Source organism: Polypterus senegalus, chromosome 3, assembly GCF_016835505.1.
Source record: "Polypterus senegalus isolate Bchr_013 chromosome 3, ASM1683550v1, whole genome shotgun sequence".
Classification (NCBI taxonomy): domain Eukaryota; kingdom Metazoa; phylum Chordata; class Cladistia; order Polypteriformes; family Polypteridae; genus Polypterus; species Polypterus senegalus.
Window position 1 is genome coordinate 215,452,294 of NC_053156.1, and position 27,777 is coordinate 215,480,070.

At 38.4% G+C, this 27,777-nt stretch overlaps 1 protein-coding gene across 1 annotated transcript in view; it reads left to right on the top strand.

Annotated features, from left to right (window-relative positions):
- The window catches only part of LOC120525823 (EMILIN-1-like), a 195,986-nt gene that overhangs the window by 103,709 nt on the left and 64,500 nt on the right, over positions 1–27,777 (top strand). The window contains exon 2 of the mRNA XM_039748427.1: positions 25,585–25,710. Coding sequence (XP_039604361.1) covers positions 25,585–25,710 — 126 coding nt within the window. The remainder of the gene's footprint in view (positions 1–25,584; positions 25,711–27,777) is intronic.

A 27,777-nucleotide genomic window follows, 5' to 3' on the forward strand; every position in this document is an offset into this window, starting at 1 on the left:
GAAATTAAATAACAGGTTCAATTAACAAGAAATAGCTTCTAATTAAGAAACTGGTTGGAGTTTGGGAACTTGACTTAACTGGTCATCTGTTGGCTTACCTCGCAACTCATTTCTGTTTGGGTGCTGCTTAAGGAGAAAATAAAGTAAAGCAATTCAGAGTAATACATCTTAAAAAGCAAGTCAGTTAAAATGAAGGGAAAATAAGTTAATTAGCAGCAAAAACTGGTCACTAATTAAGAAAAGGGTTGGAATGAAAACCTGCAGGAGCAGAATGTTACTCCATTTGTCACAATTTTATTTATGTACAGACTTTTAGTATTGTACTGAATTCAATCCCTTTTTATAATTTTCATAATGATTGTGCTGATTTGTGCTATTTATATATGTTGTATTGGGAGAAGGATGCTAAGGATAGAGCTGCCAGGGAAGAGAAAAAGAGGAAGGCCTAAGAGAAGGTTTATGGATGTGGTGAGAGAGGACATGCAGGTGATGGGTGTAACAGAACAAGATACAGAGGACAGAAAGATATGGAAGAAGATGATCTGCTGTGGCGACCTATAATGGGAGCAGCCGAAAGAAAAAAAGAAGCATTTAGAAAGAACCCAATTAAGGTTTTTCCAAAAAGGGTGTTTTAGGGCTCTTTCCCCAACTACCAAGAATTAGATAAAAATGCTAAGCAGTACAGTCTGATTTCCACACAGTTCATTTGTACATAAACAAGAGTACTAAGACAGGGCATTATTTGTATGCTGATTGCATAAGTAGTAATCATGTGATTTTGCTATCAGAGCCACTCTTGTTATTATCTTTGAATTTTTTAATCCTTATTTAAGCTTACTAACCTTTTTTTTCTCAGAACTGTTTAAAGCATCTGACAATGCCCATGTCATCCAGCATTTTTTATATGTCTGTATAATTAGCATTGCACTTTGATGTTTGCAGCCTATTTAAGACTGCCATCATTCGAAACTGCCATAATTGCTTACCTGTCTTCTTTGGGCCACTGTAAAAAGTACTCGAGTATGGCTTCAAGAGGCGTAATATGTTAAATAAAGGGATAATGTAATGGTTTTATTATGTCACTCGGGAGGAATAATTCTACAGAAATACATTTCAAGGCAAATTGCTAATTCATCCAACTTACATCTTTTGCTACATAGTAAGAAAACCTCAGGCAGGCCAAGGGGAATGTGCAAACCATGAACAGACATGGGATGCAAACCCAGGCTTTTGGATCCATAAAACATCAACAACACTCACTGTGCCACTCCCTTCAATTACAATAGAGAATGAAAAGAGTGTAGTATTTATCACATACTGCTTCAACTCCCGACACAATTATAGCCATGCTCTCATGGTTGGAACAGAGGAGTTAATCTGTCTAAGAGCAAAATGGAAAGTTTTGGGTAAATCATTTCAGTCAGGGGCGGCACAGTGGCGCTGCTGCTTCACAGTAAGGAGACCTAGGTTTGCTTCCCGGTCCTCCCTGCGTGGAGTTTGCATGTTCTCCCCGTGTCTGCATGGGTTTCCTCCAGGTACTCCGGTTTCCTCCCACAATCCAAAGACATGCAGGTTAGGTGCATTGGCGATTCTAAATTGTCCCTAGTGTGTGCTTGGTGTGCGTGTATGGGCTGGTGCCCTGCCTGGGGTTTGTTCCTGCCTTGTGCCCTGTGCTGGCTGGGATTGGCTCTGGCAGACTCCCGTGACCCTGTGTTAGGACATAGCAGGTTGGACAATGACAGTTTCAGTCATGTTATTAAGCATGATCAGGATACACCAATCTGTTTAAAAAAATGTATTCTTTGGAAAATGTTTATTGAAATCAATTTTCTTCCATCAAAGCAATGTAGTGAATATTTCAAGAATTTTTTTTCCATTTTTTAAGTTAACTCAGGAGTCTGGTGTTCTTAATATTTAGCATGTGAGAAAAAGTCAGATTAGACAATTTCAGGTTTACAAAAATAGGGAGAACAGACAAGTTCCAAAATGCTGATAAGGTTCGGCTGTGTACTCTGATGCTTTAACGCAGCAGTACTCTGCATTACCAGTGCATGCTCCCTGACTTGACTTGACTCTGCACTACAATATCCTACTATCCGATAAATAACTTTCATCCAAAGTTAAAAGCATAAATTCACAAATTGGACATTTTTGTATCTTGCAGAGCCATCCAACAGCCTTCCAAGTTGCATTCAAAAAGAACGGCATGAAAATGAGTGTGGGAAGTGACTGGCAGTGGTCAGCTAGATGAGCCACTGCATGCTCTTAAAGCCTCAGTACACTCAGTCACAAATCACGTGAACATCGTGTTTAGAATTGCTAGCTTGATGCCTGTCATTAAGTAGTGTTTAGTGAAAAGAACTAACAATCAAAAGGTGGGAACCACCCAGAAGTTTTCATATTTTGTATAGAATTTAATACATTAAATTGATTTTAAAATACAGACAAGATTTTAGTAATGTTGCTAATGTCTTACTGCTTGAAATGATTTATTTTTTATTTATTATTCACATATGACAGCAATGCCTCGTTTTCAGAAAACATTAATCCAATGGCCTAATAGTAAACTCTCTTAGCTTAACCTTAATTAGTCATGTTTAAATGTTAACTGGTTATTCAAGGAAACTTTTAGTATGTTAGCACAGCGGAAACCCGTTATTCTGTTCAATAAGCAAATTGTCTTTCCTTGGGTTGCAAAGCACTGGCATTCCTAAAGTTCAAATTTAGGTTAAAAAATGTCCAAAATGAAACAGATTTCTCAAGAATAACTCAGTCTATTGTTGCTTCCTGAGATGAAAGTTTTTTCCATGTGACAGACTGCAAAGCAACTGAGATTTTCATATAAAAGCATCCACTACTGTCTTGGGAGAAGAGGGCAGATTTGATCTGAGAAGAACAGAACAAGAAGGGGAAGGCTCAGATGCAAAACTGCATGAGAGGATAAAGACATTAGAATCTGTAGTGTGTGAAACAAACACCTTACAGGTCCTCAGTTGGCAGTTTGCTTAAATAAACATAAAATACCCGGGTCACCTGCAACAGTGAAAAAAATATTCTGGAATGCTAGCCCTTAGAGGCACAGTTTCAGTTTATAAACCATATCTGAAATTGTCAAATAAAAAGAAAATATTAAAATGGGCAAAATAACACCAACACTGGATGGTGAATGACTAGAAAAAGAGTATTATGGCTGGCACTCCATAAGTCATCTTTCCACTGTTGCATGTGACTCTGGTATGTTGCTACCCTTGACTCAGAAAATGGATAGCAGTTATGGAATACATGAATGAAAACATAATACTATTAGCAATCCATCCATTTTCAGACTTGCTTTCCATGATCATAATAATAATAATAATAGGGCGGCACGGTAGTGCAGTGGGTAGCACTGCTGCTTTGCAGTTACGAGACCTGGGTTTGCTTCCTGAGTCCTCCCTGCATGGAGTTTGCATGTTCTCCCTGTGTCTGTGTGGGTTTCCTCCGGGTACTCCGGTTGCCTCCCACAGTCCAAAGACATGCAGGCTAGGTAGATTGGTGATCCTAAATTGTCCGTAGTGTGTGCTTGGTGTGTGTGTTTGTGTGCGCCCTGCGGTAGGCTGGTGTCCTGCCCAGGGTTTGTTTCCTTTCTTGCGCCCTGTGTTGGCTGGGATTGGCTCCAGCAGACCCCCATGACCCTGTAGTTAGGATATAGCGGGTTGGATAATGGATGGATGGATAATAACATTAAAATCTCAGACAGTTTAACACAAAATACCAGAATCTATCCTGATAGCACTACATGCAAGGCAAAAAATTGGGCTCAGGGCACCGTTCATTGCAGTGGCTCACACACACAAACACACGGGTCAGTTTGGGTTCTTCAGTTATCATAACCTGCAAGTCTGATGATTTGGGAGGGAAACCTGGAGGAAAACCCATATGGACACGAGGAGAACATACACATTCCACATATATAGTCATGGGGCTCAAACTCAGATCTCTGGATCTGTGAAGAAGCAGTGCTAACCACTCTGCTACCATGTTGTTTACAATGATACAAAAAAAGATAAAATTATATTATTGAATTATTAAAGCATGTTAGTTTCAAATGTCTGTCTAGCAGTACATTGAAGTTTTTTTTTTTTTAATAAAAACTAACATCTGTGCAATAGTCTCTTCTATATTGGCATTTCATTTGAGCCCAACCCTTATGCCCACAGATTGGACATGTTCCAAGTCTTGTCTATAGGTTGATAGCAGGTACAAAAAAATGACTAACAGGAGAATAGAAATCACACATCATTACCAGAGACTTGGAATTACCTTAACACCAAGTATTCAAATACAACTTTTGTTCTATGAAGACAGGGGACAAACAGTATGCAGTAGCAGCCCAGTAACACCATACTCTTATAACTCCTTCCATAAGCTATCATGAGATACTCCACCAAAGAGCCTCTATATTTGGTCATTATTCAAGGAGTGGATATCGAGGTGGTTCACTTCTACAAGTACTTAAGAGGTCCCTATTAATGACTGGTTGGACTGGTCTCAGAACACAGAGGAACTGTATAAGAAAAGGCAGAGCAGACTATTTTTCCTTAGGAGACTGTGTTCCTTTAATGTGGGAAGTGACATCCTTCACCTCTTCTATAACTCTGTGATGGCCTGTGTGATTTTCTATACTGTGGTGTGCTGGGCTGGTAACATCACTTCAAGAGAGGCCCACCGAATCAAGAAGCTAATTAAAATGGCAAGCTCAGTTACGGGATGCGCTTTGGAATCCCTGGAGGCAGTAGCAAAGGAGAGAATGAAACTGAGTGTCATTATGAACAATGCTGTACGTCCTCTCCATGACACACTAACATAAATCATTCAGCAGAGGTGTGTCAAGAAACACTACTGAGGCTCCTCTATACCAACAGCAATATGCCTGCATAATGCCTCACTGTGTCTGTGACTGCCAAGTCAGAATTTTTCTTTCTTTTGAATTTTCTTGCTTTATAGTCATTTTGGTTTGTGTTCAGAGCAACGTGTGTGTGTGTATCTATTTATTTACTTACTTACCTACCTTCCTACCCATTTTTGTATTTATTTATTTAAAGAGCTTCTGTAAAAAGCCAAATTTCCCCAAGGGACAAATAAATGTGTTCTATCTATCTATCTATCTATCTATCTATCTATCTATCTATCTATCTATCTATCTATCTATCTATCTATCTATCTATCTATCTATCTATCTATCTATCAGGACAGGTGGGGGCACTCAGCAAAACAAGAAAAAAGAATCTGCCTTAACTTCACACGTGGTGGATACTTTTATCCATACAATTTTTTTTAAACTAGCCTTTTCTTGTTACTCACTAATCAGATTTTGGCACTTAGAGAAATTAATACCTAACTACCAAGGAAATGGTAAAATGTCCATCCCCAGTGGGGTCTTTTTCAGTAAATGTAATCATTTACTGAAAAAGGAGCAGAAGCAGAATTCTAAACCTTTCCATTATCATAATCAAAATCTGCTTCCTTTTCTCTGGCCCTTCTTTATACGTCAATGTGGCCATGTATCCGAAAGGGGGAAATCCTCTTGTCGTTCCTCCAGCCTTCTTGGATTGGACCATCTTCTTGTCATACCCTGTCATTCCTCTGAGATGTGTCCTTCCTGATGTACTTCCTGTTCCTTTCTGCAAACACAGCAGTTTAACCCCAAGCCCCACTGCTCCAGAACAAACAGCTTGTGTACTGTTCAATGGCCATAGTATAAAACACATACAGACCATTGCTGAGAACAATTTGAATGATGCTCCATATTGCCTTATTGAATTACTGAATACTGAATAGTTCATTACACTCTGTTTGAGTAATGCTGAAAGTTATTTTCCATGGTATCATCAAGTACTCCCCAGAAAAAGACCTTCAATTCAGGCACTTAATCAATATATGTCTCAGAATTTGGCAGAGATTTGACCGCAGTCGATTAAGGAAAATAGAGCTTGTTCATTTTCTCTAATTAAAGGGAAAGGGGAATGATGGAGTACTATGTATTCATAGTGAAATAGAAAAGGTTGTTTGTTGTGAATGTACTTCATAGGGGAATATGAAATAATCCATACAGACAGAATCCTTCTCCCCAGATTGTAGACTTCACGGATAACAAATCTTTCTCTAGTGGTTGATGCATCTTTCTTGTGAATCCACTTCTAGAGTCACATATACCATTGACAATTGGTATTGTCAGAGTGTAGAAACATATTCAGCATTAGTAAAAACCCTTCAAAAATGTGCATAAAAAGACCAGGAAAAATGATAAAAGGGACCAGAACATACAACATTATCACCTGCCCACTAGTTTGTCTGGAGGAAAATGTCTCTTCCTGTGGTACAAATTTTTTTCTCTGTATCTATACCTGTACCGTTCCCCTTTTATTAGGATGCACAATCTAGGTGGCTTTAATGTAATGCTAGATATATTAATGCACGGTGGCGCAGTGGGTAGCACTGCTGCCACCTTGCAGTTAGGAGACCTGGGTTCGCTTCCCAGGTGCTCCCTGTGTGGAGTTTGCATGTTCTCCCCGTGTCTGTGTGGGTTTCCTCCGGGTACTCCGGTTTCCTCCCACAGTCCAAAGACATGCAGGTTAGGTGCATTGGCGATCCTAAATTGTGCTTGGTGTGTGCTCTGCGGTGGGCTGGTGCCCTCCCTGGGGTTTGTTTCCTGCCTAGCACCCCGTGTTGGCTGGAATTGGCTCCAGCGGACCCCCATGATCCTGTAGTTGGGATATAGCGGGTTGAATAATGGATGAATGCTGCATATAGTAAAAAATTAAAATAGCAAATAAATAGCTCTTATCGATTATATAGTTCAAAGCAATACTCTCTTCTGAAGAAAGAAAAGTGTTGTTTTTCAGAAAGCCAGAATTTCCAGGTTTCTATACAGAATGTTAATCTTCAATAATAACTAGACAGTAGAGATGATTATGTTTTATAAATATAACAAAAGAATTTTACACACAGTAATTCCTTTGTTTCTTGAAGTCATTTCGCTTTCATCATCTTCAGTCAGCATTTTGTAAAGCCCACAGTGAAGTAAAGAAATTACAGGTTTAAAAATTCCATTCCTTAATATTTTGAAGAGTTGGCCTTCCTGTAAAAGACAAGTTTAACAGAAGGGATCCTACACTGCTGAGCCCTTAAGCAAGGCCCTTATAACCTAAAACCTAAAATTGCTCCTATGGCGCTGTACAATGACTGACAGTATGTAAAGTAACACAAATGCACACTGAAATATCTTTTTATTACATGCTTTGAAACAACTTTCTCAACTTTACGATGGTGAGAAACAAGAGCAACAGGGGCAAGGTTTGTATCATAAGAATAATAATGTTGCAAACAGAATATTAAAGTGTTCTATGGTATATCATGCTCCTTTTCCAAAGCACACTTTATTTTACAGCTGAAAAAGCAGACTTGAAAGCATAAGAAAATTTTGTAAGTTTTCATAGACAAATTGACTCCATCTGATTCAATAAAATTCAAAGACCTCTTCTTCAGTGGTTTCATGCAAGTAGGTGGGTGGGGATGCTGCCTTCCATGTGGACCTTCCCTCTGCCAAGGAAAGGCTGCTTACATCAGAGAAACAAGCAATTGTAAACACTTTTATTATCATTCAATATGAAACGTGTGTTAAGGCCGTGTACATTCAGCTGATCATATACCTTTCTGAAAAGAGTGTACCTATTTTGTAACTAAATAATCCCTAGAAAGCAAAAACTGTGGCTTTTTCTGCTGCACAACTCACTATATATACATCATATGTACAGTTTATACATGCAATGTGTATGTGTGTATGTGTATTGTAGAACATCAGCCCAGCTACAGACAGACACTGAGACACAATGTCCGAAAATACACACGTTTTATTATTTTCTAAGGTTTTACAACACAACACAATGTACCAATCACCAGCAATGTACCAATCTTTTCTTCCTTTCCTCTCCCACAAGTTCTGTCCTCTGCCAACCGACTCCACCTCCTTGAATGGAGTGCGGCGGCTCCAGGTGTACTTTGATCAACTTCCAGCAGCACTTCCGGTTGTGGCGGAAGTGCTGCATGGGAATCTGGCTCCTCTCCTGGCAGCACTTAAAAGTGTGGCAGAAGTGCTGCAGACCACGGCTCCAGAGCTGTCCAGGTGCCCGCTGGGTTGAGCTTGTAAGTTCCAAGCCTGCGGTCCCGATGCAACCCAGGTGGGCTGCCCTCTTGTGTCCTGGGGGAGGTACTGCTGTTGATACGTCCTCTCCCCTGGTCCTCTCCTCAGAAGGGCGTCCTGACCGGGCAAGGACCCCAGACATCTATCACAATATACACACTCACCCTTGAACTCAGGACATTGAAAGTCATAGACCAAGATACTCTTCTTAAATAAATAATCCATAAAAATGCAGTGCCTTAGTAAGTAAGTTAGAACCAATTAGTAATCCATTAAAATCAAGGGTAAAATCAGAGTTAGAAGTCTTTTAGCTCCACTTCCCAGTGCTGCTCTTTCTCTTTCTCCCTCTTTGCTTGCTTCTCTCTCTCTCCCTTTTCCTTCCACTCATCCATCTCCCAGGTATACTCAGCAGAGGTGAGAAAATAATGACAGCGGTCCCAATCAAGTCCCGTCCAACTACCTGCCTCATACCTCATGCACCCAGCCCAGCTCCGTCTTCCCATATACATATCTCAGCATCCTCAGGATCCCTAGGAACCCCCCATGATCGCTTCTGCACTCTGCTATTCAGCAGGAGCAATCTGGTCCACACTAGAAGTGACTTTCACTACACTCCTTTGCAGGGTTTCCCCTAATCACTTTATTGCCTTGATACTGCAGTGGCTTCAACTCTCTTCTCACGTCGATCTTACTTCCTTGATTCCTCTACTCTTACATTCTTTTTTGTTCACTCTGTCTATCCCTCTAAAGCTCTTTATATTCTCCATGTGTGCACGTGACATCATTACAACCCACACAGCGTCAATAAGGAAATTGGCTGATCACGCATTCATGTGCAAGCACAATCAAGCCAATCTCTCCACTAAACACCCCGGACACATGAATACACACACACACACACACAGCCACAGAGCCTGAGCTGCACTATTGTTATTTTAAAACTAACACACTACCACGGACCCCTTATTCGCTTTATCACAATATGGAATGGAAAAAAGAAAGAAGGGTGCATTTTTGTGGTATTGATGTTACGGGCAAATAAATAGGCAATAGAAGAGTGAGCCATTCCAGTTGACTGAAAAAAATTCAAATAGGCCTAGAGAGGCATCATAATTTTGTTTTTCATTATCAAAGTAATTTGGTCTTTTTGAAATTTTCCATACTCTCTTGTGTCCGTTGATTAGTTTAACAAAAAAACACCAGTTTTGACCTTGATGACACATAGGTATTTCTCTGGATGTGTTTCTGTTATTATATAGGGAGTGTGTAAAATTCCATAAGAACAAATGTTAAATAAAACTCCAGGCCTACATATAAAAGTATCCCTTTCCATCTTACTTTATTTCACAAATTTGGCTTCTTCCCCTCATTAGAAAGCTTTCACCCACAGTTCTCTGTCTGACACGGAACTCAACGTGATCTTTGTCATGAAGCGGCATCAGACCCTGTATCCTTATTACTTCTGCCCAGGCTTCAGAGTCTCCAGATCATTCCTTCTATGACAACACAGATGTCACACTAAAACTCCCTCTAGCAGCCCATACTGTCCATGCACACTTCTGAGATCTGAGTGGCTGTAAAGAGGCCATGTCTATAGTCCAGTTCGCCATCTACTCATCTTCTTAAAGAGAAAGCACAGTCCTGTTTTGCAGTTGAATCGTTTGCCCTTCTGCCCACCTTATATGATGCTTCTGTCATCATAAGTATTGGATTGTGAATCATGAGCATTTGCTGGTGCTGTGCCTTTAAAGTGACAAAGCACATCGATTTGTTTAAACAGGAATCTGGAGATGAAGCATAGTCAGAAATCAAGCCATAATTCATAACCAAGAATCATTCTATCTTTTGCTAAAGCCTAAATATGAAACCAGAAGTCATTACTGAATAAAATCAAAGCGAGAATTTTTCATACTACAAGTCAAATATAAAGCAATATAAACCGCATATTAAAGTAATTCGCTTAAATCTCGGATGACCTGGGACAGCAGTATGTTTAGCTTTTAAACTATCTTGCAAAGACAATGCACAGTAATCAATACCTACAGTAATGAAAGAAGCAAGACCCACAATACGGATAAGCTGAATACAAAATAATATGACATTAATAAAACAGGAGATGAACACATAAAAAGGACCAAACCTACATTTTGTGAGTTGAGAATCACATATAGCATCAATAAAAAAAAACCTTTCTGGCATAAAAAGGTGCATAAAATGACCAAGAAACAATTAAAAAGGAATAAAAGCATGCCATCTTGGTCACCTGTCCATATGTTTTCTAAAGGAACACTGAATGTCTTGCCTAGGGGCACAACACTAGAGCAGCATTTCCCTATACAGCTCTTTGCTCATCTGGAGTACCATAGAGGACAGGAATGAACCCTACCTCTCATGACTGTCATTTACAGGACCTTACATTGGTGTTATTCTCCTATTTTTGTGGGACTACTAATTGCCCTAACTGCTCTGGTGGTGCTCTTGCTAACTTCTTGTCAGCAAAATAAAAAAGCATTATCAATATGCTGAAATAATTATATAGTATGTTTCCTTCACTCTTTTAAAAGAAAAAAACACTAATGAATGAGTACAAATTTCTGGGCAAAAACTTGCCAGAAATGGCAGTCACATGATATTGGGCCTGCACCCATAGGTAGTGTTCTTTTGAAGGCGGACAGCTGTTTATTTATATGCCCAGTGCTTGATTCTACAGCCATCCTATACACATAACATCTCACAATACATAGGACACTCAAGAACCCTAAGGTGAAGAAGACAAGACCCTTGAGTCAAGTCTTTATTTTTTGTATTTTTTATTTTATTTATTTTATTAAAATCAAATAACAATCCATATAAATCTGCTGTGGGCTGGCGCCCTGCCCGGGGTTTGTTTCCTGCCTTGCACCCTGTGTTGGCTGAGATTGGCTCCAGCAGACTTCCGTGACCCTGTAGTTAGGATATAGCGGGTTGGATAATGGATGGATGGATTCCATATAAATAAATCAAGTTTTACAAAAATAGGTTTGAAACAAATCAACCCTCACCACTGAGAAAGAGAGCTAGGTCAGCAGAGTAAAACTTTAAGCTAATAAAAATAAGCAAATAGATAAATTAATAAATTAATAAAGGTAAATGGAGTAAAAGAGGGGAGAGAACCTGCTTCCTCAATTTATATGCTTACTAGCAAAATACCCGCGCTTCGCATCGGCGAAGTACTGCCTTAAAATTTTTATTAAGAAGAAAATTAAACCTTTTTAAACTGAGGGAAAATACAAAAATTATTTGTTGATTTGTTGAGATTTGTTGATCTCTTTGTATACCACATGGTGAGTTCGGCCATCCGGTTGTAATATGACCAAGCTGTGCGCTGAGATTACTCTTGAGCATGTAACTTACAGTTGGCCATGTGAATAGTAATCTTGTTTCAAATCTCACAGCTTGGATTGCTGCTGTCATAATCGGTTTGAATTTCATGGTTTGTTTCAATTACGACAGCATTTGTAGGACTTGTGTTGAAGTGACATTCGGCATCTGTCAAGCGTTGTAAGTATACAACCGGTTTCATCGATAATTTCACATCCAGCTTTTGAGAGTTTAAACATTCATAAACATCAAAGTGTCCACTACTGAAATCGTCACCTGTGAATCTAAGATGTTTAAGAGGCATTGGCGGTTGTCCAAAGGTATAAAATATTTGATTATTTCGGTACACTTGAAAGCGACAACCGAACAATTCAGCGGCAGCCATTAACTCACATGCAGAACCATAGGTGAAGGGCTTAAGCATTTCACTCTTATGGTGCTCCTGTGTAGAATAATTATCTCCTGTACCGTCATCAGTCCACACCTTGAACCTGTCCCAGTCATTCAATACATAAGACACAATGTTTCTCCAGATATCAAGAGTGAGCCTGATATGGCCGTGCAATATGTAACACAGAGAATGGAAAAGGTAGGTGCCATCTCCGGGCATGGAAACCACTCGGTAAGTGACAGTTTTTTGATCGATGGTGATCACCTCGATAGACATGTTAATGGGGGTACGGTTGGAATGATAAAGGAAATGGGTACCTGAACAATGTAAAGTAAGTCTAAAATACCTACACAATAACTATAAACGTAATAAACGAACAATAAAACAGCGGAAAAGCCATGGATTAAATAAAAAGGCTGTAGTTATCAGCAGGGAGACGTGAATCCCGTGGCGAAGCAAGGCAGGGAATGAAGAGACTGGAGCGATGGACAGCCTTATATAGGCAGGCAGCCAACAACGTGGGAGGCATTGGGATGGGGACCCAACGCCTCACACGGTGACTGAGCTGCAGGCTATGGACATATATATGTACGTAAGTAGGATTCAGTTAGCGTTGGGAACCCGCGTACCAAATTTCTTGAAGATGGGCCCATAAGTAACAATGACTGTTGAAAAGTTCAATATGGTGGCTGACAGTGGCGTTATACCACCGAAATAAGTTCGTACATTGGTTTTGGTTAGTGCAGGGAAGCCGCCTACCAAATTTCGTGAAGAATGGGCCATAAATAAGAAAGTTCAACATGGCGGACGTTGTTGACCGTTATGACCGTTATGCGTAGAATTTCGAAATGAAACCTGCTTAATTGTTGTAAGTAAGCCGTAAGGAATGAGCCTCCCAAATTTCAGCCTTCTACCTACACGGGAAGTTGGAGAATTAGTGATGAGTGAGTGAGTGAGTGAGTGAGTGAGTGAGTGAGTGAGTCAGTCAGTCAGTCAGTCAGTCAGTCAGTCAGTGAGGGCTTTGCCTTTTATTAGTATAGATTCTAAAATGTTATTGATTAGATCCTGCCAGGTTTTGAAAAAGTTTTGTACAGATCCTCTAAATGCAAATTAGATTTTTTCCAGTTTCAAATAGTATAAAACATCAGTTGCCCACTAACTTAGAATAGAAGAGTTAGGATTCTTCTAGTTGAGTAAGATAAGTCTACGTGCCAATAGTGTAGTAAAGGCAATTACAGTTTGTTTGTCCTTGTCCACCTTAAGCCCATCTGGAAGTACACCAAACACAGCTGTTAATAGATTAGGAGGGATTGCAACTACGAAGCTGTCTGAAAGGCATTTAAAGATTTTGGTCCAGAATGATGAGTCAAGTCTTTCAATGAAGATGCACTGGTTTACACCTAACCCATTGCTTAACTTCTGTTTCCACTGACTACCGAGACCCAAAAAGTGTTTTCCCAGCTCCCTGACATTCTTTATAGAAACAAAACTGGGGTTCCTCAAACCTCATACTAAGTTTAAACACCAGAGGATGGGCTCTTTGATTTTGGAGTTTTTTTATTGCTACTGTTCTGCCAAAACAAATGAAATAGCAGGAAAAGAAAAGGCAAAAGTAAGGTTAAACAAACGAGAGTCAAAAGCCAAAAGGATCATTATGCCAAAAACAAATCCACTAACCAAACTGTAACAAAATACAGAGCTAAGTTTCTTTCAACCAGGAAAAAGAATTACTAACCAAAAAAAGCTATGGATTTTCTTTTATCCTAAAACAAGGAAAAAGTGAGCTGCACCCTATAAATAGCTGTTATGTGTCATCACACTTGGCGATCATGCACAATAACCATGGTCATCAAAAAATTTTGGCATCTGCAGGCGAAACAAAACATAAAATGGCAATGTGGTGACATTATAATGAAAAATAATTTCACAATGATGAGCATGGTTCAAATTATCCAAAATGTACAGAAATCTAAACCTTGAATGGGAAGTACAAGAATATATATTGTTTAATTAAAGAAGCAATAAGCAGAAAAAAAAAGACTTGATGGTGAGCTCTCATGAGGAAAAATCTAGCATCACTGATTACAGTATGCGAAATAAGCCCATGTATTATTCGGAGAGTTATTGTCCCCATGTGTAGCATTATCTGGGCTCTTTATAAACATACTTTTAGGGAGATTACATGAGTTTTATTTACATTTTTTACACAATGCTGTTGTGGTGATCTGTACATTGTGGTGGATGGCTTGGGAACCTGCCCAGCTGGGACTCCTGGAAGGTGGAAAGACCAGGAGAGGGACAATACCTCCCCCGGGCCACAAGAGGGCAGCTGCCTGGTCTGCATCAGGGCCATGGGATCAGAGCTTAGAAGCTCAACCCTGTTGGGGTCCGTGGCCGCCGCCAGGGGGCACCCGGAGGATTACAGAGCCTTGCACTGCAGCACGTCCACCACAGCAGGAGGTGCTGCAGGATCAGGAACTGAGTACACATGGAGTGCTTCTGGGTGCCCATACAGCACTTCCACCACACCAGGAGCAACCTGGGAGCACATGTAGGGCATTATAAAAGGGGCCACATCACTCCATTAGATGAGCCGGAGTCGGGAGGAAGAGGATGGAGCTTGCGAGGAGTAGAGGCAGCAAGTATGGCAGTTGAGTATGTTGTGTGGTGTTGTAAAACCAGAAGGGAATATTAAAACGTGTGTTTTGGACATCTGGTGTCATGTCTGTCTGTGTTAAGGGGCTGAACTTCCACAACATTTGTTAATTTTTCATGGGATTTACTGGACAGATTTATGCAATATATACATTTGTCTAGGGCTTTTAACAGGAGTATTAAGATTTTCTCATTATTTTTTGTGTGTAGTGTAAATTGAGACGATTCAAGATTTTTTTATGTTACGCCACAATGCCATCTTTGTTTCCTTTGGTATCTCTGTATTTGTTTTGTTTTTTTTTTGCTTTTTCATCTTCTGTTTTCGTAGCATATGTTCCATCTGTGACCTCATTGGAGCGATGGTTTATAAGTCACTCTAAACATACTCATAGTATATGAGTTTTACAGACAAAACTTTTTAATAACTTTTTATTCCTTCTGACTTCTTGCATTTCTGATCTCATGCTCTCAAGTTTGATTATTGATTATATTTCCAGTTTGTTTTATAAGATAGGACTGACTTTGTTAGCCTGCCTTTTGACTATGTGTATCTACGTGTATGATTACTGAAATTTATTTAATGTACAGAAAACTTGTGTATCTTATGTAGACAACTTAGATCACAGAGTAATGCACAATCTGCCCAAACGATGCTGTGTGTTTAACAATGAAATGGCTATTTCGTCGTGTAGATTAAGTTATTTCTGTACCCTTATGACCCCTCTATACCACACCCTGATTGGTTATTAACATAACACATCAGGTCTTTGGGAGTACCCAAGAGAAAAACCTATGCAGGCACAGGAAAAACTATGTGATTTAACCCCAAGGCTCTGAACATGTGCAAATGTGCTGGCTTGAATGCTTCCATGTTTGTTTGTATTTTTTGTTTTCAGAACATTAGAAGAGTCAGGATGAGAACAGGCCATTCAACCCAACAAAGAACCCCAGTCCTATCCACTTCTAAAATAATATCGTGTTTAGTTTTGAAAGTTCCTAAAGTCCTACAGCCTACCACACTACTTGGTAGCTTATTCCAAGAGTCCATAGTTCTCTGCGTAAAGAAAAGCTTACCGATGACTCTGTGAGATTTACCTTTCACAAGTCTGCAAAGTGTCCCTATGTCCTTGACAAACTCCTTTTAAAATAACAGTCTCCCTTCATAATTTAAAAAACGGCAATCATGTCTTCTCTCAATCTTTTTTTTTTTTGCTTAAACTGAAAGAACTTAGCTCTTTTAATCTATCCTTATAATTCATTCCCCGTAGCCCAAGAAGCAGCCTAGTTGCTCGTTGCTGGAGTTTTTCTAGAGCAGTTATGTCCTTTTTGTAGCCTGGAGGCCAAAACTGTACACAACACTCCAGATGAGGACTCACCAGTGTGTTCATAATAATCATTTTGTACAAATGAATTATTGATCTTTTTTTTCAAGTTGTAAGGCCATTGGTTGAAGTTTCTAGTGGTGTCTTTGTAATGTAAAAAAAAAAGAAACCCTTCTCAAACATGCTTAATCCAATCCAAAGACATGGGAGCTGAACACTGACTATTAGCAGCCTAAGGCATGTGGCAGGAGACAATCCTGGACGAAGTGCCATTCCATTGAAAAGCCCACTTACACACAAACCTACACCTACACAGAGCCAATTTAGGGATGTGTGAGGAAAACCGCCATACCTTGAGAAAGCAACACAGACATGTACAGAACATGGAAACTCAGCACAACTCACACTGAATGCAGGTTTTGACTACAGGATGCCAGCTGGCAACAGCTTTACCCTCTCCACAACCTTGTTGGTCTGTTTGCCTTTTTTGAAAACAGAAAAAATATGAGATGTAGATGATTTCATTGCCTATTAGGTAATAAGGTTTATTAAAAAGCCAAAGTACTTGCTACATTTTCATGCATAGAGGCGTGCGACTGCCCTTTGTGGCAGCTACCATGTCAAATGGATTCACGCTAATCTACTGTAGCTGTCTGTTGTAACTCGAATAGTCATTGCATTCAATTAAGTAGATAAAATATGATTCTGCATTCCCTGAAGCATTTTTAGCAATTGTGCTTTGAAATCGGCACATCTTTGAAATATGTATCCAATGTAATCTTAAATCAGGTTGAACGAAGTTAATAAAGAGGTCAAAGTGCAATGAAAACCAGAAGATGTGGCCTCTGCCGAGGAGTGGAAGAACGCATGGAATTGTTCTAGAGGTTAACATAAAGGATTATTAGTTAAAGCAATAAAGAAAATCATAGAGAATGAATAATTACTCTCTCATTTTCTTTAGCATAAATGAAATTTTCAGCAAGGATAAGCTCAACTCACTGGTGTTCATTGTAAGCTGAAACCCATTGCTAAACTTAGAAATGATTCTTGTTTTAAAATTTTTTCCCACTTCCTTTTACAAGTATTTTACCGTTTAGCATATTGTATTTTTATTTGCCAGGCATGTATTGTTCTCATTATTCATTTTAAATCTAAAGTCATTTATTAGCTCAACATAAATAATTCAGATCCAGCATTACACTATGGTGTCTAGACTTTAAAATTACCCAGCCTTTTGCTGGGTTCTTGGTACTGTATGGTGAACATAAATAGATTTTTTGACTATAGAAACAAACTGTGGCTCTGGAAAGTGACTAATAAGAGTTCACTGTGCAAAGAACATTACTGGCGAAGATGGGATAATAAACAGTGCTTTCATGCTAGCCTTGATTAGTCAGAAAATTGCTGTTTTGTTATTTGAAAACTTTTGCCTATTAAAGTATATTGTTTAAATCAGATCTTTTACCTTTTCCCTCTGGTTTTTGATTCTTTTCGTACAAAGGATCTTTAAAGCTTACAAAAGCACATTTTCTCAGCTGTTCTTAGTTAAGAGGCTAATAAAACAGCTGTAGTTTTTTAAAGGGAGTCTCCATCCCTTAAGCAACAGCTTGAACACGAGAAGATTAATGGCCCTCCTTGTACGTTTATATTAGGATGTATTTATAGAAGCGTGTGTGTGGTTACTACGGCAACAGGTGTCATTTGCCACAGCCCCTATTTATTCCATTAATGAAAGAGTACATTAAAAAGGGATAAACATGGAGACGTACCTTAAAAAGCATGGTATAAATGTTTTCCAGAAATTTTAGTGTATAAACCTGAATATTTTTCCAAGTTGGAAGGATACTAACTGTTAGTCTTACTGGAATCGTGGGGCGCAAATAAATTCAGATAATGTTTGAAACTTGTTTAGCATGGTGGGGAATTACAATGTTGTTTTTTTTTATACTATCTGAAATACCCAGCATTGCCCAGGAGGAAAATAATTTTTTTTTAATTGTTTGAGAAAAATATAATTTAAAAAAACACAACTTTATAAAAAAAAAAAAATTTACAAACAATGAAGACTCACTAATGTGCTGGTCTTGTGGTCTTGTATGTATGTTATCATCCAGTTGACACTCGAAACCTGTCAACTGTATTTAATTTCAAAAGCAACAGGGGCACGGTGGTGCTCAAATATAAAGAATGCTTGCAGTCACCTCCAGTTCGCCCTCTGGTGGTCGTTCCAAGAGTCAACTGGATGATAACATGTATACAAGACCGCAAGATCACCCCCCACCCTACACAGAAGGGGGGTGGGTTAGGGTTGATTTCACCCCACAGTATTTTTAGATGACCAATGAGAAACATGTGTACCAAGTTTCACGAGTATTGCTCCAGCCGTTCGGAAGTGATGCTGGAACATACATACATACATACATACAAACACACATACATTGACTTTTATACATATAGATTTAATGATGAAAGTAGCGATTCTATTAAATGATTAGATGAATTAGTGCGCCCCACGATTTTATTTATCATGAAAATTGTGGTTAAAGCAAAATTTATTTTTTGCTTTTTAGTGCATTTATTTAAATAAAATCGTTTTACTTAAAAAATTTTTTTAGATATTTTATTTTTTACTTTTTAGTTTTTGTAGGATTTGTTCCTGCCTTGTGCTGGCTGGGATTGGCTCCAGCAGACCCCAGTGACCCTCTGTTAGGATATAGCGGGTTGGAAAATGACTGACTGACTGAGTATTTTGCAAATGATTTATCTTTAATCATTTTTCGTGAACGGGAAGCTTCTTTAAAATTTTCACATAATAAATCTTCTTTACAGAATTATTCGAATACTAAAAAGAATTACACTTTGGTCTCTATTCTTCTGTTCAGGCTCTTATGGGATAAACGCTCAGTCGCTGCGAAAAAATAATATCGATGACAGAACACCAAGCTTACGGCAATACTTCCTCACCGTTATCATCAAGGCTACTCCTTCGCAAGAGTAAGCATATTTACCCACTCCACTCACTGGAAGAGGCAAGTGGGGGCAATCCAATGCATCTCTCACTTGTATGCTTCTATATATCACTATATTCTCTTTCTGTCATTGCATGTGTGTGCATTAATTGGAATCGCATAACTATTTACTATTTACGGCGAAGTTTGTAACGTAATTGCATCAGTTTTGACGGATTATTGCACTGTCATCGATACTGAACATGTATGCAAAATTTGAAGAAATTCACTTCCAAAATTCCAAAAGTGGGTTTAAAATCAGTTGCAAGATTTGACCCAGACAAACAAACAGACACGTTAAATAAAATCATTTAAAAACATTGGGCTTGTGTGAGTGAAAGGTGGAAATGCAGATGTCTGTGCCTTTAAATGAGAATGTAGTGGTGTGGGTGTAGCCTTAACAGTCACCAACCAAGATAACGAGTGAGATTTGAGATCCTGGAGAACTGTCATCATATACAAAGGAACAGGTCAGTCTGCAAACACTTACATTTAACATTCTTTTATACTGTATGTTTATAGGACCATTGTTGTCAGTACAGTGAATTTCTTACTTGCATGTGCCAATCAGCATGCAATAATTTTTGGTGCCATGACTACCAGAAAAAAAACCTTACCCTGAAACTTCTATGGCTGGCATTAAACCAGAACAAGAACCAGCCCTGGGCAGGAGAAGGTAGATAAAGCTTTACAACAATTGAATCTCCTTCTGTACAGTTGCAAAGTAATAGCACTAACCACTGTGTCATTTTGCTGCCCTTGCTGCTAATCCAATTCAGGGTCAGGGAACCCCTGAAGCAAGGTGCTAATTATTCTGAGACACACTGGCTAACTCAATATGTTTTCCTTCTTTAGACTCTTAGAAACAGATATTAGCCTGCATTAACAGTGATGATTTACTACGCTGATTCCAACCCCTAGTCCTGGGGTCCCTTGCGGCTACAGTAAAAAAAACCAACCAGTATTCCAATATGTGAGTCATTTAAAAAATACATTTTTTTGCCATAATTTAAATTCTTAGCTCTTGTTGTCATTTCTCTATTAGTTTACATTTTTTCTTTGTGGAGTATGCTCCCTTAATTGTATCATAAACAAATACCTGGAAAAGCATAATGAAAATCACCATGATGTTAATATGTTAGAAAAAAAGATATAAACTACTGTGTAATTTTCAAGTAACATATATTAATGCTTCCTATACTCCAATTAAACTCAGGTTTAAAATTTCTGCTGTCAAGCTTTTCATAATTCTGGGTCATTTACCACTGCATCTGTGTCTCTCGTTGTCAATATTAGAATACAATTAAGGAAGCAAACTCTATGGATGAATTAATAGGACAATGAGATAGATAGATAGATAGATAGATAGATAGATAGATAGATAGATAGATAGATAGATAGATAGATAGATAGATAGATAGTGTCACACATGTTCACATGGGAGGTGGTCTAAGGGCTTAACTTGGAGTAAGGTACAGAGCCAGGGGTTGATGAGCAGTACTGACACCTTTTTTGCCTCTTCCACAGACCACCAGAAGGAAAAAAAAATTAAGACTCCACTTACTTCTGCCTCTTCATCATGCCCTCCTGCAGACCTCATTTCAAACCCCTTCCTGCTTTCCTTCTATATAAACCTAAGCTTTCATTCTTTTAGCCAGTCAGATTTTGGTCAGTCTTATATGCTTACTCTTTCTTTTGTTGATATCACACTACACGAGATGGCTTTCCCAGCCCTATACAGTGGTTCTCTTGTCCATTTTTTAATACCAGATAGATAGACAGATAGCACTTTTTTTGTCCCCAGGAGCAAATATGGCAAGAATTAAACATCATTGCAATACTATGAAAACTTCTTACAAGTATACATCTTTTCTACATGACAAAAAGGTCCTATCACATCACATGACTTTCCCAACTATTTCAGTCGGGACTTCATTTACAGAAGTTCGGTCAAACTCCAGTGAACTCCAGTTGTGTTATCTGAAATAAACAGTGATTCAGTCAAGCCTGTTTGAGTCTGTCAGATTTGTGCACATGTGAAAACTGACAACCAATCAGTGCTCAGCTGATGTATAATATGTATAAAGCAGCTATTATGGGATAGGGTGTTTTCAGGGGCTTGTCTGTGTTATATCTCATGTTTTATGAACCACAAAAGAATGGAAAAAAGAATGAAAGGGCTGAGATTGCAGTTGAACTTGTACCTGTAAGGCATTCATACAGGACCAGTGCGGTCAGGCACCATGTGTTTGGTCATCAGAAAAAGGGGCAACTTTGTGATACTTTAGAAATGGGAAATTATGCCTGATCACAAAATCATCACGAAGTTGTCATCTCATAATCATGTAATCTGACATACTTAGGTGATTAGATCAGCAATAGCAGTTAAGTTTGACGTCCCCTTTGACTAGAAATGTGGCACCGACTTTGTTATGATTAACACTTTTTTGTTAATAAAGCAAATTTAATCCATGTATTCTTTTTATTGCAGTTTTGGGTCACAAAATTAATTTCTGTTGTTATTTTAAGAATGTTAAAATAATTTTACATTTTCCTGTGATTCTATTTTGTGTATTTGTGGCTAAGGAATTTCTATGAAGTGACAATCAAAGTCATGCTAAGCATTTTGTCAAAGGTCAAGAGGTACAAAGTTCAGTCTATTGGACTTCTACATTATCTGAATTTGCAGATCCGAAACAAAAAATAGGCACATCTGTTTCAAAGTTTGGGTTCACAACTGGTGCTTTTGTTTTCAACTACAAGTCAGGTAGGCTCTTCAATCCTTTTTCTTGCTGCCCCTTTTGTGTACCATTTTCATCGTAGGCACAACTAGCTTTTGAGAAGAAAATAAAGACCAGCTAATTAAGCAACAAGATCAGTTAGGGGGGAAATGACTGGCTTATTTGGAAACAGCAGCCCAAGGGGAAGGAATGGAGTGAAGAAGCTCTGATCTACTGTGTAAACACATAACTAAAGTTTTGATAAAAAATAATTGTGGCCAGGTGTACGAATGACAGGTCGCAGAGCAGTTGGAACACCAACCAGGTTGTCCCGTTTAATTAGAGGAAGTCCAACAAAAATGCGCTTCTTGACATCTATAAAGCAGCCCCCTTGGGTAAATAATCAACAAAAGATATTTGGCTCTTTGCCATGGAAATAAGGGTCAATCACTGGGACTCCGTCCAGCTGTTCACTTTTGTTTGCAAAAGACACCTTCTTCCTGGCAGTTGGGCTTCTTATATCATACAAACTGGAAGGGGTGCGATTAAGTGACCTCACTGGGGGGCTTCTCAGAGCTGCGGAGAGAGAAGGAGAAGAATGTTAGCAAACATGCCACCTTTTGGTCCGGCAGGTCATCACATACCTCGATCGAGCTCATGAGGAGATCCTCCAATGCGCATGCGTGACACAGGCCATTAAGTCCAACGTGGCTCATCAACTCCTACTTACTTTATCAAAGTTTCAGTTTGAAGATATCTGAATGTTACTAAAGAACTTCTGTCAACCACACTGCTAACTTTCCTATTCCAGATGTATATTGTTGTTTGCATGACGAAATATTCCACCGATTGTGTATCTTATCTAACATTTTCTAGAAAGGCACCAAAGTGACGATTAGGATTCCAGCATTAATTGTTACAACAAATAATTTCTCACCAGTTAAAAATGTTTAGTATAGTTTTGATACTAAACATTGTATCATTTTGCATAATGAAAACAAATTATTGTCAAATAATATCATTCCTTAATGCAACTTTCTAATGAATAAAATTCTGCTAGTGTTAGCAAACTCCTTGATGTGAACGTTTAGTTACATAAATGTATGCCATGAATAGTACTCCACCATAGAGTTTAACAGCTTATTGCCTAATTAAAACATAACCTTTCTAATCTTGTTAAAACCGCCACTTGGGAACAATGTCACTTACCTATCCCTGTTCTATGTGAAAGCACACAAAGGATTACATGGTCTGCAGTGTCAGAACCAGCTTTTCTGTATACTGTACAGCATACTATTTAGAAGGAATCAATGACTTGTGCAAATTTTTGTGGTTGCAGTACTGCTTAATAGTTTTGCTGTATCTGACTGTATGCATGTGCTTGTGGTTTTGAAGCGAAAACCAATGAAGTTCTCACATTTTCAATTAAATCATGCATTATACAGTATACCACTCTAGCAGTTAGTTCTTTAATTGGATTTAAACAAAAGTGCAATGTGCTTCAACTTGCCCGCTTTCTGCCCAGCAAATCTTGCATTTTAAAATGTAAGATGAGGCTCTTTGCCTCATGTAGGTCCTGTTCCTGTAACTGTATGTAAAATATTTGGTAGCTAAGCAGAGTTTCAAAGGGTACAGATGGTGTAAACATCAAATCAGATGGCTCCTGGGAAACATCGAGCAATACATACAGTGGAAAAAGTCATGTAGGTGGCAATGGAAAACAACTGTTGGCTAAATGAAGATGTACAAACAAGGAAGTGTAGTGGGTGGTGCAGAACAGGAATTCACTGTAATGTCACCCATCTCACATGTAACACAACAATGGACACCCTGCAGTTTCCCCACTGGACCACATGAAAGGCCCTGGCATTGTGCCCTTCCTTTAGCTATGAATCCTTTTAAAATGATTCCACATCTGCCTGATTGGAAAGTGGTTTCCGGGTAGCGAGACCTTTTAGATTGAACTGTGCAGCAGAAAGCTTTCATTATTTAACTCTGTGCCATAAATATAACTTATGTAATGATGGTAGCCTTCTTTCAGTTTTTCTTTAAATTTTCTTTATTCAGCTCATATTAAATGCTGCCAAAAAAGAATTACTTTTTAAATCTGTTTGAAAAGGTGTCCATCTACATTGTGACTCCTCTACTTCATACTTTATTGTACAATTTAGAGCATACTTTATACAGATTTACACATTTGTACATAAATAGTAAACAGAAAAAAAATGAAAGCAGCTTTTCATTCCCATAATGTGGAAGACAAGGATGTGCAGTGGTTAGAAATCCTGCCTCAGAACTCCAGGGACTTGAGTTTGTTTCTTGGTAAAACGAAAGTAGTTGAGATTTTAGGCAGGCAGTTTAATTTCTTGACCAAGAAACTGAACTTTAAACCACAAGGGTGCATAGTCGGTATCCACCTCTGATGTACTATGGGTCCCAGCGTAAGCTGCTTAACCTCCCAGTGCTCCAACTGTAAGCAACTCTACCGGGTTTTCATGTTATCTCAACTGCTGCATGAACTGTCTGTCTGCTTTTAATCCCACATGGAAGTTTAGTTAATTTGTGACTATAAATTGGCTCAGAGTGAGTGAGTCTGCTTTGTTTAGATTTTGTTCCTGGAACTGACTATGCAAAAATAAAGTTGCTTAAAAAAAAAAAAAGAATATACTGATATCATTAGAAAAATACAGACGTCGATAAAGAGCATGGAAGCTGTTTCAATGCTTACAGTTTTATATGAATAAAAATACATGGCCTAATTAGGACTGGAATCTAGTCCCTGAGTGAATGATGTAAATATTCCCAACATACAGAAGCAGGAGTCAAGATAAATATGAAATGTATGAGTCAAGTGTTATTCATTTTGCAAAATGAATAAGATGGTATGCCAGTTTAGTGTTTCTACCTTTGTGCGTTAATGTATTATGTTACATTAAAATGATCTAGTCTGTGTATATTAAGTGCACAGTAGATATGGTTGTAAGTGTGCACTACAATGAATTGCTACCACTTTCAGGGTTTGGATCCAGCCTGGCACTTCATGACACTGGGATAGGCTGCAGATCACTGCAACTCTAAATTGGACTAGGCAGGTTTAAGAATGGATGGATGTATATATGTACAACATTTAGATTTAATTTTTAATAAACCACCTAAATGAGTAAATGAAAAGTATAAAAATACACCCATCCATTAATTTGATGAGCTCAAGTTTAAAAACATAAAGAAGTCAAATTTGAGTTTCAGTCCAGTTCTTAAATGCATCCTCTAAAGTTTTGTGACAGAAACCCCTACAGGTTTTTGTGTGTATCATTGGCAGAAAATGTTTAGCCTATCCACAGATATACATTAATATCGCATAGGCTGTGCATTTGTCAAATCTGGCTCACTGTGAAAAATCGTTATGCAAGTTTTACAAATACAGGAACATGTTCCTCATTAAAGGAAATAAATGATAGATGTTTATGGACTTCAGTGTAATATGTGTTCATGTATAGGGACCACTAAGCCAGACAAAATGCCACAGTGTTAGTGACTTGACTGTTGACCGGTGATGTTTAATAGAGTTATATTAAGGAGCAGGGACAGAACAGTGAAGAGAATACAAGGAGTCTGAGGATGGCGTTACTGTGTGTGTGCATAATTAAAAGGGGTTTGTGGAAATTAAATTTGCTCAAAAATTATCCAGGTTTCATATACTTCAGTTCTTCGTTATTGTTTCCCTTCATTTGAAGTGATAAAAACATACTGCATTATGACAAGTTGCACGTTTAGAGCTTATTAAAATGATTATCAACTAAGATACTGTACAGTCTCTAACCCTGTCCAGTAGGCGTGGAACTTTGTGCACTGCATTTTTAATATTCTGCACATGCTGGAAAAAATTCTCTGTATTTGTGACTTTGCGTGTACATTTTCATTATATTCTTCTTTTGTTTTTTTTTAGGAACTGGTGTGCATATGTGGTGACCCGATCAGTGAGCTGTGTAGTGGAGGATGGTGTGGAGACCTACGTAAAGCCAGATTACCAGCCATGTTCTTGGGGACAGATTCAGTGTCCTCACATTGTGACGTGAGTCTTCTTTTCCTTTGCAGTAACGGAGTGACCAAAGAAAACAAAATGTGAATAAAAAAAATCAACAAGTTAGACATTTGGGAAGTCTGGAGACAAAAATCATTCAGTTTTATGGAAAATGTCAATACAGGGTGGTCCAGATCTAATTATGCAGATAAAATCGCCTGGATGACTTTGATTTATGCAGGGACGATGCCAGTTCGGTGCGAAGATGATTCTTCATGTCGTCAGTTCACACTTCTTGATGGTCCAGGATTTTTCGGGTGATTTTCTGTGTAATAAACTTAGTAAGTTATAGTGTAATAAAAATTGCATAATTAGATCTAGACCACCCTATAGTTTTACTCTATGCATAACTGTAAAATATTTTAACACCAGGTGACAAATACTAATCTTATTTTGTAGTTCATAATAAGCCTGTATTATGTACTGCTTGTGAGATGAGACTATCAACATAAAGAAGGAATGTCTAATATTCCAGGAATTCCTTTGCAAACAACTACATCGTCCATATAATAATGTAAATACTGCTGCTTGGATAACATTCAGGAGACATTTGCAATTACTAGTGGTCTTCGTGATGGAATTTAGTGTAGTGTAATATTAACGTTTGGTATTGTTTGTTTTATTTAATTGTGAAAATAATGCTTAGCACATGTGGCATACTTCAATAATATTAAAGGAATATGCTGAAAATGAGTGATGAGCAAAACAGGTAAGTTTCAATTCACATACAGTTTTGCAAAACTAACACTAGAGTTTATTTCACAGACACAAATCTAGAAACTCACTAAAAAGATTTCGGGGAATGTTAAAAGTTTTTGAGATAGTTCAATTTATGGTCTTTTATTCATCAAAATACCTTTAATGGGTTTGGATCCCCTTATATTACAAAGCAAAGCACACCAAATAATTCTCATTTCTTGTCTCGCACCTCCACTCCTCCCAGGACTTGCCCTTGTGCACTTTGGACTTTTTTTTTTTTCTTCAAAGCAGCCTGGAAATACTGCCTTGCCTTTGAGAAGCACCTCTGATCTAGATACGTCTCCTGCCATAGGGGTGATGATATCTAACACTGCAAGGACAATTACACAGTTTGTAACTGACCACAAAGTATCAGACCCCTGCAGATTTTTAAACCCAAACTCAAGAGCATATTCCTTCTACTCACCAGTGCATCATTGCTACTCAAGAATTGAGTATTTCTTTGTAGATAACAACTTCTTGCCTACGATTAAATCTTGTAAGTACAACGCTATTGTTATTTCTGACCATGCCCGCTTGATTTCTGAGCTAAAATCAGTATGTCCGACATACTTATCTTGCAGATGGTGTCTTAATCCACTTTTATTAGCAGAGAAGAACTGTACAGAATTTAGCAAATCAATTTTTTTTAGAGACAAAAACATCCTCAGAGGTTTCTGCAGAAACACTCTGGGAAACCCTGAAGGCCTTCTTAAGAGGACAGATTATCTCATATCTTTCCCACAGAAATAAATTAGAAACCAAGAAGGTATCAGAGCTAATCAATGAAATTACTAGAATAGATTAAGAAAATGGCAGGTGTCCAAGTGAGGCACATCATAGGAAAAGGCAGGCTCTACATTCAGAGCTCAACCTCTTAGCAACTAAATAAACTGAACAACTCATACTTAAATCAAGCACACATTTAGAGACTACTATAAGCCCTTATATACTGAGATTAAAGAAGACAAGATGCAATCGAATTCATTTCTGGATGTATTATAGATACCACAAGTAGATACTCTTAGTGCAGAGGAATTGGATAAACCTCTGACACTATCAGGATTACAAGATGCTATAAACTCACTGCAGAGTGGGAAAGCAGCAGGCCCTGATGGCTAACCTGCCGAATTTTATAAGAAATTCTAAACTCAGCTAGCTCCCCTTATATTATCAACATTTATAGAGAAGCGCCTCTGGGTTGGTCAGTGGTTTGATTCACTAGAGATTTTTATTTAAACACCAAATGACATGGCATATGCATTTAATGCAAGTAAATTCTTCCAGACAAGAAGTAAATACCTTTCTTCTTGTGTCAAT